The sequence below is a fragment of the Hemiscyllium ocellatum genome, chromosome 10 (genome assembly GCF_020745735.1).
Source record: "Hemiscyllium ocellatum isolate sHemOce1 chromosome 10, sHemOce1.pat.X.cur, whole genome shotgun sequence".
Lineage (NCBI taxonomy): Eukaryota > Metazoa > Chordata > Chondrichthyes > Orectolobiformes > Hemiscylliidae > Hemiscyllium > Hemiscyllium ocellatum.
The window spans coordinates 16,480,694-16,495,192 of NC_083410.1; the positions used below are offsets into that span (position 1 = coordinate 16,480,694).

Here is a 14,499-nt window from a genome sequence, read left to right on the forward strand (position 1 = left end):
AGCTCCAATTCCTTCCCTTAATTGCTCTGCCTCCACCTTAAAGACTCTTAATAACACTGAGCACACTTTGGCATCTTGCACAAATTCTCCTCCTTTGGCCTGTTAGGGACTGGACCAAACCCCCTCAAAATGTGTCATGGGATAGTCTGTCCCCTAATTAATTTTAAAAGGCAGTGTTCCAGATGTGATTTGATTAGCCAAACTACTCAGCTTGAAGCAAAACACACTTTATTCTTATACCAGTTAAAAAAAAAATTTTAATAAAGATTTTTTTGTAATGAAGGTGTACTGTACCTTAGAGGGGAGGCTGGCAAGGACTAAAAGCACAGTATGCTGAACAATTTAACAATGTAACATTTGGTTGACACACAGTTGTTGCTGTGTTGCCATGGTACAAAATCAAATTCAAAATTTGGCCAGTTTAAATTATGCCACAGAGACCAAAATCCAATCGAATTTGAATTTTACTGTTTGGGATGACATCAAACCAATTCAATGACTCAATGTTTTGGGATATAAAACCAGGGATTTTGAACAGTAAGGGGGAGAACAAAGAATACTCATAAGTAAAGACTGCCAGCAAAATAGCTCTCTGAAAGGTACCCGTCCATAAGAAATAAGTGCAGCAGTAGACTGAAGCTGACCTACAGAGCAATCTCACCATCTGAATTTCGACAAAGCGGTTTGAAATTGACTTGCCGTAAATTTAACAGGGAATTTATTGGAACAGTGTTGTAAAGTGGGAGATAAAAGATAGATTTAAGAGAAGGGACTTAAATGAATAAACTGTTAATTTTTACTTTAAATGGTGAAATCTGGGATAGTTCTTTGCTTCTAAGTTTAAAAGATTAATGGTACATGGTGAGCCTCTGTAAGTGTCAGGTTTCAAGTATCAGAGGAGTTTACCCAGTCTTGTAACAAAATACTTAAAATTAATACACTTAGCTACTATTCATCAACTGTTCCAATATAACAGCAAATAAGCTCTTGGCAAAGGCAAATTCAGTAAAACAGATCTTCTCACATAATATCTTCAGTACAGGAGAAAAGGAACACAAAAAAAACCAATCACACAATCTTCAAGAAAGGGAAATCATGCCTGACTAATTCATTCAAGATGTTCAAGGAAAGCTCAACCAGGGTGGATAGAGAAGAAACAGTAGATGTATTGTATTTGGACTTTCAGAAGGCATTCAACAAGGTACCTCACAAAAACCTAGGAGCCTATGGCAGTGGAGGTAGTGTATTGGCATGGATAGGGAATTAGTTCAAGGGAAGGAAAATAGCAAGTGGGGATAAGAGGTTCTTTTTCATGTTGATGACCAGTGACAAGTGGGGTTCCACAGGGATCAGTACTGGGATCACAACTGTTTACAATGTATAGTAATGATTTGGAGGAAGTAAGTGAATGTGCTTTAGCACAATTTGCAGACAACACTAAAATAATGGCAAGGGAAGTGCTCGAGGGAGTTGAGAGGTATCGATAGGTTAACTAACTGGGGGAAAAAAAAAAATGGTAAATGGAATAAATGGGGGCAAGTGCAAATCATTTGTTTGGGAAGTGAAAACAAAACATTATTTAAATGGAAAACAAACGGTGGAAAGCTATAATGTAAAGGGGTATTGGGGCACTTATGCCCAAGACAAGAGCACAGTTGCAGTAGGGAATCGGGAAGGCTGCTAGAATGTTGGCCCTCATTTCAGGGAGGTTGGATTCTAAGCATCTTCCTACAACTGTATAATGTTATTTCATTACAGGTAGTTCAGAGAAGGTTGATCCCTGGTATGGAGGGATTGTCTTATGAGCAAAGATAAATAGATTAGATTAGATTAGATTACTTACAGTGTGGAAACAGGCCCTTCGGCCCAACAAGTCCACACCGACCCGCCGAAGCGCAACCCACCCATACACATACCCCTTACCTTACACTACGGGCAATTTAGCATGGCCAATTCACCTGACCCTCACATCTTTGTCTACTCATTGGAGTTTAAAAGAATGAGGGAGTGGTCACATTGAAATATACAGGATTCTTAAAGGGCTTGCCAGGGTAAATGTAGAGTGCATGCCTCTTGAAGGGAACAATTTAGGACCAGAGGGTATAGTCTCAGAATAAAAAGGAGCCAATTTAAGACTGAGAGGAGGAGAAATTTCTTCTCTCAGATGGTTGAGTGTCTTTGGAACTCCTTGCCACAGAAAGCTGTGGGGACAGATTGCCCTCGTGCTGGTGTTCCTATTTTTGAGTCAACTACTCAGAGGTGTGGCTTAACACCTCTAAACAGGTGGATGAGAAAATATCTACAAAGCCAACCTTGGGAATGTCCCTTCCACTTTGAAAGGCAACGTAACTGGTGGCTGCTGTAAAGACAGACAGCAGAGGTCAGCAAGCAGAGTCTTCAAAGCCATATGCATTTTTTTTTAAAAGGACACATTTGCATTGATCAGCCTTGACTGATTAAACCTATTTGTCCTTTTTTTGGAAATTTCAAAACATTACATATCTTTATATAAAGAAAAAGGTTGGTGACAGAACGTCAGCAACCTTTCATTTAACGTATATAAAACTCAGCAGATGTGAAACCCTGGGCTTAGGGATTCCTCCACTTTTGATATACTCATTCATTGGCTGTGGGTGCCTCAGCTAGGTCTCATTTTCTGCCCTTCCCTACCCTTGAACTGAAATGGCCTAACAATCCACTCAAAGGCCGTTAAAAGTCAGCCACATTGTTACAGATAGATCAGGCCAAATAAAAAGATTTCCTTCCTTAAAAAAAAAGGACTGGAATGAACCAGATGGATTTTTACAATAAATCATAATTTCATGGCCTCGAGATCATTAGCCTCAGTTTCTAGATTAGTAGTCCAGTGATATTTTTATTACATAACCACGTCTCTAAGAGATGCCACTTGAGTCACTCTCAGATGAAATTAAGTAGTTTGTTTCCTTTAACATTTCACTTGAGAAATTAACAACTTTGTTGTAAAATCCTTGCCAATGTCATTGAAACAGGGCTACAGATGATCATTGAAATTAATAAATGCATGTTTATGAGAGTCAGTAAAAAATTGTAGCATAGGAATCTATAAATAAGTCAGTCTCACTTTCCCACTTCTGTTGGTTTTGGAGTAATGGCGCTATGGCTCTTCAAGTATTACATTTAAATTGGACAAAAGTTCTTGTTCTTAAAAGAATGTTGAACCCTGACCAAAGCGTTTAAAATACTGGAAAAACAGCGTGAATGCAGATATATTATCCCGAAAATAAAGGCTGAAGTAGTTTGAATGTAGTGATAAATAACACAGTACCACAAACATTAACTAATTTCTTCAGGACAATAGCCCAAGGGTAAGTGTGCTAGCTGTCATTTGTACAAAGAGGGCATGACAAGCTAAGCAGAATACATAGTGATTAACCCAAGACAATAATCAGCAATTAGAACAGACGGCAAGGTCAGAGTTGAGGAATTTTTGTCTTTTGCCACTGAAGTAGAGAAGACCAAAGTGTTTATTTAAAATTCTAAACAGATTATAAAAACTTCCCCCTGACACACAGAAAAATCTGAAAAAATAACAGAAAAAAAATACATGGAGGCAAAACTAGAAAAATGGTTCTATAGCAATTCTTTGCAAGATGCATTAGGTTGGTTCTCGCTGATCAGAAGGTTTCACCTTGACCTTCCTTGTTCTGAATGCTTCCACTAATTTGCAACAGCCACGGGGTGGTTGCTTCACATAAAAGGTCTCTGACCTTTCTATTTCAAAGTCACAACTTGCAGCATTTACTGAAGGAAACATAAGCTGGTTTTCTTCAAGGTTCAAGTGGCTTACTGCAGAGAATGGAGGGAGTCTTTTCTGGCTGTTGCACACTGTTTCTCTTCTGATCTGCCAAAGCTTCTCTCTAATTATCACAAGTCAAGCCGCTTGGTTACCTGACAACCAATCATACTTGGTGGCAGGCAGAGGACATTTGTCATGGATTTTTGGACTAGAGACCAGTGATCAATCAGCTTCACTTGCAAACAACCTCCTTGGCTCCAGTTCATCTGCATTTTGCTGAAACCTACAGGCACACAACAGGACTCGATCAGTATTAAATTCCTTCCTTTCAAAACATGCAGCCATTCTTGGCTTTCAAACAGTTTTTATTTCAGTCCAGTTTTATAAAAACATTAAAAAAAAGTCACAATCTTAACAATGGTAACCCAGGAGAATGATGGTAGTGGGGGAATTCAACATTAGTAATGCCATTGTAACAATTATCCCTGGTGTTAATTCTCTTTTGTTGGATGTGGTCATTGCCTAGCATTTGAGGGGCACAAATATCACTTACTCAGGAGACAATGACCTAGTGGTATGAACTGTTAATCTAGAGATCCAGGTAATGTTCTGAGGATTCAATTTCCACCATTGCTGATGCTGGAATTTGAATTCAATAAAAATCTGGACTTAAACATCTAAAGAGGATTGTGAAACTGTTGTTGATAGTAGGGAAAAACCCATCTGATTCACAAACAGCTTTTAAAAAAAGGAGTGAAACGGCCTTCCTTACCCAGGCAAAAGTGAGAACTGCAGATGCTGAAGATCAGAGTGGTGCTGGAAAAGCACAGCAGGTCAGGCAGCATCCAAGGAGCAGGAAAATCGATGTTCCAGGCAAAATGGCATTCCTGATGAATGCCATTTTGCCCAAATCGTCGATTTGCCTGCTCCTTGGATGCTGCCTGACCTGCTGTGCTTTTCCAGCACCACTCTGATCTAGACTGCCTTCCTTATCCAGTCTGGCCTACTTGTGACTCCAGACCCACAGTTGTGGTTAACTCTTCTTAACTGCTCTCTGAGCAACTGGGAAGGGCTATAAATGCTGACCTATTCAACTACGCCCTCATAGCATGAATGAATTTTTTTAAAAGCCTAAGGCTGGATATTGTTCAGGTCTTACTACATTTAGACATATCTGTTTCACAATGTGAGGAGCTGCAAATGTTGCTGAACATTGTGGTGATCAGCAAAATTAGCCACTTCTGACTTATGATAGAGCTTAGCCGAGGACACCATCTGAAGAATTTATATGGTGAGTGGCAGTGCCCCTACCTCTAAGCCAGAAGGTCCCTCATGCTCCACAAGGTTCACAACATCTCTGAACATATTAACAAGAAAATATGAGCCCTCAAGAACAGAGGTGATTGTTGTGGTTTGGGAAGTTATCTTTTGCATTATGTACGACTCCATCAAAGGACATATTGGGGAGATTCCCACCACCCCCATACCAATCCATGCTCAAACTCAGTCAAATGCTCCTTTGGCATGAAGAGCTGTTACGCTCATTTCTCTTCTTCAGTTCCACCTTGCCTCAAGGTTTTAATGAGGGTGTAATGGATGAGCTGACAATTATAGATTGGGGGGACATAACTGAAAGGGTTGGCAGTGGATAGGCAATGGCTAATAATCAAGGAACACATGAAAAAGTTATAACATTTATTCATTTCAATCTGGCACAACACAGAAGAGGAAAGGAGGTTTAATAGTGGCTTACAAAAGAAATTGTAGAAATACAAAATATCCCAGACAATATTTTCCCCAATATTGACTAGGAATACGATAGTTCAAGTAGTTTAGATAGGTCAGTTTTTGTTCAATGTGTGCAGGAGGGTTTTCTGACACAGTATGTAGACAGGCCAACAAGGGGCAAGCCATATCAGATTTGGTACTGGGGAATGAACCCAGCCAGATGTTAGATTTGGAGGTAGGTGAGCACTTTGGTGACAATGAACACAATGTTTATAATAGCAATGGGCAGGAATAGGTTGATACCTTTTTTCCTGCAGTATAACTGGGGGAAAAAGGCAATGATGATGCAATTAGGCAAAATTTAGGATACACAGGATGGGGAAGGAAACTGCAGGGAATAGGTAGAATTGAAAAGTGGAGCTTATTCAAAGAACAAGTACTGCGGGTCCTTGATAAGTATGTATCTATTAGGCAAGATGGTAGTTGCCAAGAGAGCAATCGTTTACTCAAGAAGCTGTCAAGAGGAAGAATGCAGCTTATGAGAAGTTGAGGTGTGAAGGCTCAGTTAGGGGGCTTGAGAGTTACATTAGCCAGAAAAGATCTAAAGAGAGGGCGAAGAAGAGCCAGGAGGGGACATGAGAAGTTGTTGGCACAGAGGATCAAGGAAAACCCTAACACCTTCCATAGGTATATCAGGAATAAAAGAATGACTAGAGTAACATTAAGGCCAATCAAACACAGCAGTGGGAAGTTGTGTGTGGAATCTGAGGACATAGGAGAAGTGCTTAATGAATACTTTTCATCAGTATTCACACTGGAAAAGGGCAATGTTAGTGAGAGTACAGAGATACAGGCTACTAGATTAGATGGGATTGCAATTGACAAAGGGGAGGTTTTAGCAATTTTGGAAGATCTGAAAATAGACAAGACCCGTGGGCTGGATGGGATTGATCTTCTGATTCTCTGGGAAGCCAGGAGCAGAGCCTTTGGCTTTGATCTTTACATCATCATTGTCGACAGGAGTAGTGCCAGAAGACTGAAGGATAGAAAATGTTGTTCCCTTGTTTAAGGAGGGGAGTCGGGACAACACTGGTAATTACAGGCCAGTGAGCCTTACTTGGGTTGTTGGTGAGGTGTTGGAAAAGGTTATGAGAGATAGCATTTATAATCATCTTGAAAAGGAATAATTTGATTTGGGATAGTCAACACTTTTTTTTTTAAGGATAGGCCGTGCCAAACTAATCTCATGGATTTCTTTGAGAAGGGTGACAAAACAGGTGGATGAAGGTAAAGCAATTGATGTGGTGTTTATGGACTTCAATTAAAGCTTTTGTTAAGTTCCACATCTTAGGCTATTGCACAAAATACGGAGCTTTGGAATTGAATGTGATTTAGTGGTTTGGATCAGAAATTGACTAGCTGAAAGACAGACAGTGGTGGTTGATGGGAAATGTTCATCCTGGAGTTCAGTTACCAGTGGTGTGCTGCAAGGATCTGTTTTGGGGTCATTGCAGTTTGTCATTTTTATAAGTGATCTGGATGTGGGCATAGAAGGATGGATTAGTAACTTTGTGGATGAAACTAAGGTAGGCAAAGTTGTGACAGTGCTGAAGGATGTTGTGGGTTACAGAGGGACATAGATAAGATGCAGAGCTGAGAAGTGGCAAATGGAGTTTACCGTGGAAGAGAGAGAGGTAGTTCACTTCAGAAGGAGCAACAGGAATAGAGTACCAGGCTAACGGTCAAATTCTTAGCAGAGTGGATGAACAGAGAGATCTTGAAACCTATGTACATAGATCCTTGAAAGTTGCCACCCAGGTCGATAGGGTTGTTAAGAAGGCATATGGTGTGTTAGCATTTACTGGTAGAGGGATTGAATTTCAGAGCCACAAGGTCACGCTTCAGCTGTACACGACACTGGTAAGGCCACACTAGGAGTATTGTGCACAGTTCTGGTCACCGCATTATAGGAAGGACGTGGAAGCTTTGGAAAGGGGTCAGAGGAAATTTACTAGGATGTTGCCTGGTATGGAGGGAAGGTCTTATGAGGAAAGGCTGAGGGAACTGAGGTGGTCTTCGTTGGAGAGAAGAACGTTGAAAGGTCACTTAATCAGGATGTAAAAGATAATCAGAGGGTTAGATAGGGCGGACAGCGAGAGCCTTTTTCCTTGGATGGTGAAGGCTAACACGAGGGGACATAGCTTTAAACTGAGGGGCAATAGGCATAGGACAGATATCAGGGGTAGTTTCTTTACTAAGAGTAGTAGGGGTGTGGAACGCACTGCCTGCAACAGTAGTAGACTCACTGACTTTAAAGGCATTTAAATGGTCATTGGACATAACCATGGATAATAATGGAACAGTGTAGGTTAAATGGGCAGATTAAATTTCACAGATTGGCGCAGAGGGCCGAAGGGCCTGTAATCTGCTGTAACGTTCTATGTTGGACATTCTGAATTGGGAATAGCTTTAAATCCAAAAGGAGACAAAATTGCCAGGAAAAGCAGCACACCTGAGGATCAGAAATATTTTGCAAATACATACAAACTAAATGTAAAAACTCCTAAAAATGTGAAAAGATAAAAAGGTTAGTGAAGACAAAATGCAAGCCCTTATAGTCAGAAAATTGGCAAGTTTTAATTTGGAACAAAGAAATGGCAGAAGAATTGAACACCTTCGTTGGGCACAAATAACTTCCCACACATTTTTGGGAAGCAAGTATGGAGTGAAAGGATGGAATTGAAGGAAATCAATATTAGTAACAAAATGATGCTGGGGAGGTTAATGGGGTTAAAGGCTGACAAAATACCAGGAGGGAAAAAGAGAAAGGAAGAGTTTTATTTAAAAGAGTGATATAGTGGGAAGTGTGGAATGTGTAAATCTGAATGCCCTAGTACTTCAGTCAATTAAAGTAGACAGGCAGGTGCAACTAGCAGTTGGGAGGGCGAATTATACATTTCCTTCATTGCAAGAGGATTTGAATTCAAAAGTAGAGACACTTTATTGCACTTGTGCAGGATCTTTGTGAAATTACACCTGGAGTATCGTGTACAATTTTGGTCTCCTGATCCAAGAGGAGAAAGTGAGGACTGCAGATGCTGGAGATCAGAGCTAAAAATGTGGTGCTGGAAAAGCGCAACAGGTCAGGCAGCATCCAAAGAGCAGGAGAATCGACGTTTTGGGCATTGATTCCTGAAGAAGGGCTCATGCCCGAAACGTCGATTCTCCTGCTCCTTGGATGCTGCCTGACCTGTTGCTGGAAAAGTGCAACAAAGTTTCAGCTCTCCTGATCCAAGACAAGATACACTTGGTATAGAGGGAGTGCAACAAACGTTCACTCAATACCAGAGCTTGTGTTCACCAGAGAGTGGAGAATGATGAGAGAGGATTTCATTGAAAGATAACAATTCAAACAGAGCAAGACAAACTACATGCAGGAAAAACATTGCCCCTAGTTGAAAAGTCTAGAATCAGGGGGTTAGTGTCTCAGGATATAGGGAGGCCATATAGGACAGGGATAAGGAAACATTTCTTCCCTCAGACAGCAGTCAACCTGAGGAATTCTCTAAAAGACAAGAGTGAAGGTCAGGTCAAGACAGAAATTTTTTTTTAAATTTTAAAGGCTTGAAGGGTCATGGAGAAAAAGCTAGGATGCGATGTTAAGATCAAGGATCAGCCATGATCATATTGAATGGCAGAGCAGGCTCAAAGGGCTAAAAAGCCTACTTCTGTTCCTAGTGAATAGGTTTCTCTGATCACCTGCTGCTTGGCATGCAGGTAGTCATTCTCTTTATACGTCAACAGGGTTTATCTCCCGGCTCAATAGTAAAATGGGGAATATGTCATGCCATGAGATTATAGGTAACGTGTGAAGACAACTCTATTGTTGATGGCTCCCAGTGTCCCTGGTTGAGCCACTAGATCTGTTTGAAATCTATCACAAATATAGTAATAGATAACCCAAAGTGATATCTCTTGTCCTTACAAAGACTGTACAGTGATCACTCCTATCAATATTGTCATGGATGGACTCATCTGTGGCATTTAGATTGGTGAGGATGAGATAAAGTAGGTTTTTTTTTTCTTCTCTTAACTGGCTCCCACTCAACCTATCACAGACCCAGTAGGTCAGTTAAGTCCTTGGTTATTAATGGCACTATAGCCATTGACATCCCCAACTCACACTATACTCAATGGCAAGTATCTTTGTTTCAAACTCCCAGGGCAGCTCCTGCCCAAATGTACACTACTCTACTGCCGCTTCTGGCTCTTTCTTGCCAATAGAAGGGACCTAGCTGATGACAGTGTGAAACATCATGAAGTACAGTTCCATGAGTATGACTACACAATATGGAAATATACTGCCTTTTTAAAATTGTGGACTGAAATGAGAAAGGGTACAATCTTAAACAAGAATGGTTACTGGAGGATTGCAACAGGTCTTGAAGACACACAACCTAACATGCATTGCAAATACAGTTTGCAAAATTACTGGTTCCAGCAGGTCCGGACACGTGGTCACAGACAAGCTGGAGACAAACCAACGTGTGCATATGGAGTTTAACTTATTGGTCTGTGGATTAGCAAACAATTAATGACAAAATAATGCCAGCCAACAATGTGATTGGTTATCACACAGCTGAGCAGCATGGAACTGAATAAGATATACAGAGAAGCCTACAGACTTCCCACCAGCTCTGGAACTCAGTACAGTAAAAGCTACTTGCAGCCTCAAGAAAACCAGTTTATTATTCCTCCAATAGTTGCTGTGACTTTTAAGTAAAAATTCATAAACTTTTTAAAGAGGTGAACCTAACCAGCCCATGCCTCTGAAAACACCTGAAGACTGACCAAAAATGAAGGAAACCTCAGAATCTTATAGGTCCTATCAGATTAGACAGGATAAATGTAAGAAAGATGCCCCCCCCCCCCCCCCCAAATAATTGGGGAATCCAGAATCCAAGGGGTTATTTAGAACCGAGATGAGGAGAAATTATTTCCGAGTGGTGAGTCTGTGCAATTCTCTGTCCCAGAAACCATTGAATGTTCGAGGAGTTAGATATAGTTCTTAATGATAAAAGGAATCAAAGGGCATCAAAGGAAACAGGGCAATGATATATCTCGCCCCTCTCTTTTTGGCAAGGAGCATTTATGGAGATTGTTACAGGAGTTTGGAACAGCATCATTAAATTGGGATAGTCTGTTAGATTTTTGGATAGATTAAGTTATTCTGTATTCTGTTCTTTTTTGTTTACATTTCATTCAGTAATATTGTACTTAAATGCTGCTTTGTTTAAACATAAGTGGTTGGGCCAGCTGCATTACTCATGGAATATCCACTTTACACCTGCTCAACACAATTAGAAAAGTTAGGGTCAGGGCTACTTAAGTCTTTTGAGGGGGCCTGGCCTGGTCCATACCAGAGTCCTCACTCATACTTTCTGTCAACCGGAAAATAAAAATCAGGTAAATTGGGAAATTCTGTATACTTTTTAAAATCTAACTTTTGTGATGACTCAGAGTGGAACTGGACTTCCAGTTACTACCCCAGTGAGTCAAATCAGGTGCTGCTTTATTGTACTGAACACACCGACGATGATGTGGCTTCAAGGTGTATTTTGGCCCAATTTCTTTGAAAGCAAGATCTGCTGACAGGTGCCAAGCAGTCTATAATGAGATAAACAACTTGTGACACATTTGAGATTCTTTTAAAAAGTTACATCAAATAGAAGAATCCCGAGTGGGTGTGGTCAAGCTCTCAGATCCAGAATTTAGTTAGCTTTCAGCAGTTGTTGCTGAGCTCTTAGAATTAGAAGGCAGTGAATCTCTCCCAGCTGCTACACTGTTTCTGAATTGTCTTTTGACATTTTTTCCTCCTGGATTGTCTCTCAGTTCTGTAATCAGTTTTCTAAATTTGTCTTTTTGCCAAGGAGAGGGCATAAGTTTAGGGTGAGAGAGGGGACAGATATAGAAGAGACCCAAGGGGTAACTTTTTCCACACAAGAGGGTGGTGTATGTATGGAATAAGCTGCTAGAGGAAGTGGTGGAGGCACCATTACAATTGCACCATTTGAGGGGCATTTGGATGGGTATATGAATAGGAAAAGTTTAGAGGGATGTAGGCCAAATGCTGGCAAATGGGACTAGATTAGGTTCAGATATCTGGTCAGCATGGACAAATTGGACTGAAGGATCTGTTTCTGTGCTGTACATCTCTATGACTGTTTTTATGGGATGCTAACATATTGGAATAGTTAATTACTATTAGTTACTATATTTATTATTCTTAATTTCTCCAATGGGCTTAAGTCCGTCCTTCTTTTGTTGTATTTTAACTATCATGTTTGAATAGATTGTGTTTTGCTTAACATCAAGTTTGACCAACTGAATTGCACTTGGAACACAGCACTTGGCATTTACCTTAAATAAGAAGAAGAAAAAAAATAATCAGGGTTTTGGCTACCTTAATATATTTTGAGGGGGTCTGGTCTGATGCATAACATGAGGTATACCTCCCAATTTTCTCAGTAGTTCCTAGATGTTACTAAGAGGACTTCAGAGCCTACAGGCCAGGTTAACCATTGTTGTTCCTGATGCTTAGATCAATGCCACATAGTCCAGGTGCTTTTATTTTCCTTTTCGTAGACTTTGTAGCAGCTTCATACAATTGAACAGCTTGCTGAGCCATTTCAGGCAAAGGTTAAGAGCCAACCATTTTGTTGCATCACAATTAAAAAAAACACATTGATACAGTTACTTTAAGTTCCATGAGGAGCTTAAATCTGCTACCCTCAATCTGGCCTACATTTAACTCAAGATCCACAGCAATGCAGTGGACTCTGAACCACACTCAACTGTATACATATTTCCCCTTGCACCTTCCTGACCACAATTAGTTTGGGCAAGAAATACTGGCAGTGCCAAAATGCCCACATTCCAAAATTAAAATGGAATAAACTCAGGTTCCTTAGTTTGGCTTCTGGGGTTTTTTTAAATATGTTTATTTCATTTAACTGCCCTGTTTTAGTTAACATGCACATTTATTATGATATCTCAAGTACATGCATGTGGTAGAAATCTGACTTGACATTTTCATATTTAAACATGCTAGGCATTAGATCTAAACATAGTTTACCTATTCTATGCTTTTTTAAACACAAAATAATATCAACCTGCTCAGTTAACATGTCCAACTTGTACTTTTGTTCAAACTATTCAAATGAAGCAAGGGTGATGGCAGAAAAAGCATTTTACACAGCAAGTAGTTAGGGCAATGGAAATATAGAGGAGTCAGGTTCAACTAAACATTCAGAAGGATATTGGATCATAATGGTGCTCAAGGATATAGGGGAAAAGTCAGGGGATTGGCATTAAATAAGAGTCAATGCAGGCTTGATGAGTCAAATGGCCTACTTCCACACTAAGATCATTGTGAACTGGCTAATCCAACCAAAGCCTTATAACAGCTCAGAAAATAGCTCTTCTGCTTCCAGATCCAGCTGATGCATTGAAGTTCTTTCAGAGATACTTGCTTCACTTTATCAAATACCATGCCTGAATTAACATCACTAAATAAGATTCTGTAACTGGTTATCACTAGCCCGCGAGCTTGCAGAGCACATTATGCCTGCCACATGCCCTGTGGTACAACAGTGACTACATTTGAAGAGTACTTCATACGCTGTACAGTGCGTTGGGACTTCCTACGGTTGCTATAATCTTTTTGTTTCTAATTTGCGAGTGCACAATACAAGTGAATAACGATGCAATGCTCACAGATTACAACTTCAGGAAGAGGAGATTGTATTGCTGATTATCCTGTCGTGTTCTAATATCTGTAACTCGCTCATGTACTGGGATCACAAAGACTTTTTTTTAAGAAATCAGTAATACAAACAACAAATACGTTTTGTACTGTGACAGCTTATACTATCTGATTATTGTGATAACACATTTCGAACATACAACATGCAGTAGGTCAGATATCAAAGGTACCTGGAAAGGCAGTGCTCACAGACGGAGCCTATGGCTTTCTTGGAGGGGATGTAAGTGTAGGGCGAAGCAGAGTAGAGGAGCTGCCCTGGGACTATAGCTCTGTTCGCCTTCAGTCCTTCTCCCCGGTGCCCACAACAGTTTCTCTGGAAATACCGCGCCATCGTGTCCCGCAACAGCTGATTTGGAATCTAGAGACAGGCGCCTTCCTAACGTCAGTTTCCTTCGCCCTGCCCCCCGTCGTCGTACGTCTGACATCAACAATGATGCCGCCATCATCACGTGGATGGCTTTTCTTTATCTTAACGTAGTAGAGTTCAAACTCACACAGCACCAGGTTATAGTCCGACAGGTTTAATTGGAAGCACTAACTTATGGAACTCCGCTCTTTCATCAGGTGGTTGTGGAGGACACAATTGTGGGGTTTGCATATTCTCCCCGTGTCTGCAAAGTTTCCTCCGGGTGCTCCAGTTTCGACCCACAATCTAAAGATGTGCGGGTTAGGTGAATTGGCCATGCTAAATTGCCCATGGTGTTCAGGGATGTGTAGATTAGCTGCATTAGTCAGGGGTAAATGTAGAGTAATAGGGTAGGGGCATGGGTCTGTGTGGGTTACTCTTCAGAGGGTCAGTGAGGACTCGTTGGGCTGAATGGCCTGTTTGCCCACTCCATCGCCATATCACTGTTCTTTCGAAGTTCCACACTGTCCACCTCACAGTTTGCAATCCAAGTTTAACATCGTGTAGCAAATTTGAAATTGTTCCCTCACACCAAGATCCACATCATTATTTTATGTATACCAGGAAAAACAAGGTCCCAATACTGACCCCTGAAGAACTCTATTACAAACCTTCCTCCATTATTTGATTGTTTATTTTGCTCAATTCATCCCATACGTGTTCATACTTCACTCAAACCTCCACCACCCTACTTCAACAGAACAGCATATTATTTTCTTGCATTCTCACGCATGATTAATCTAGCTTTCCATAAATGCATAC

General features: G+C 40.6%; 1 protein-coding gene across 2 annotated transcripts in view; it reads right to left on the reverse strand.

The window, feature by feature from the left end:
* smyd3 (SET and MYND domain containing 3) overlaps positions 1-13,717 on the reverse strand; it is a 781,377-nt gene extending 767,660 nt beyond the window's left edge. The window contains exon 1 of one of the 2 annotated variants that reach the window (XM_060831286.1): positions 13,502-13,717. In XM_060831286.1, coding sequence (XP_060687269.1) covers positions 13,502-13,662 — 161 coding nt within the window. In that variant the 5' untranslated portion in view covers positions 13,663-13,717. The remainder of the gene's footprint in view (positions 1-13,501) is intronic. The other variant, XM_060831287.1, reaches the window with a different exon arrangement.
* Between the last annotated feature and the right edge of the window lie 782 nt (positions 13,718-14,499).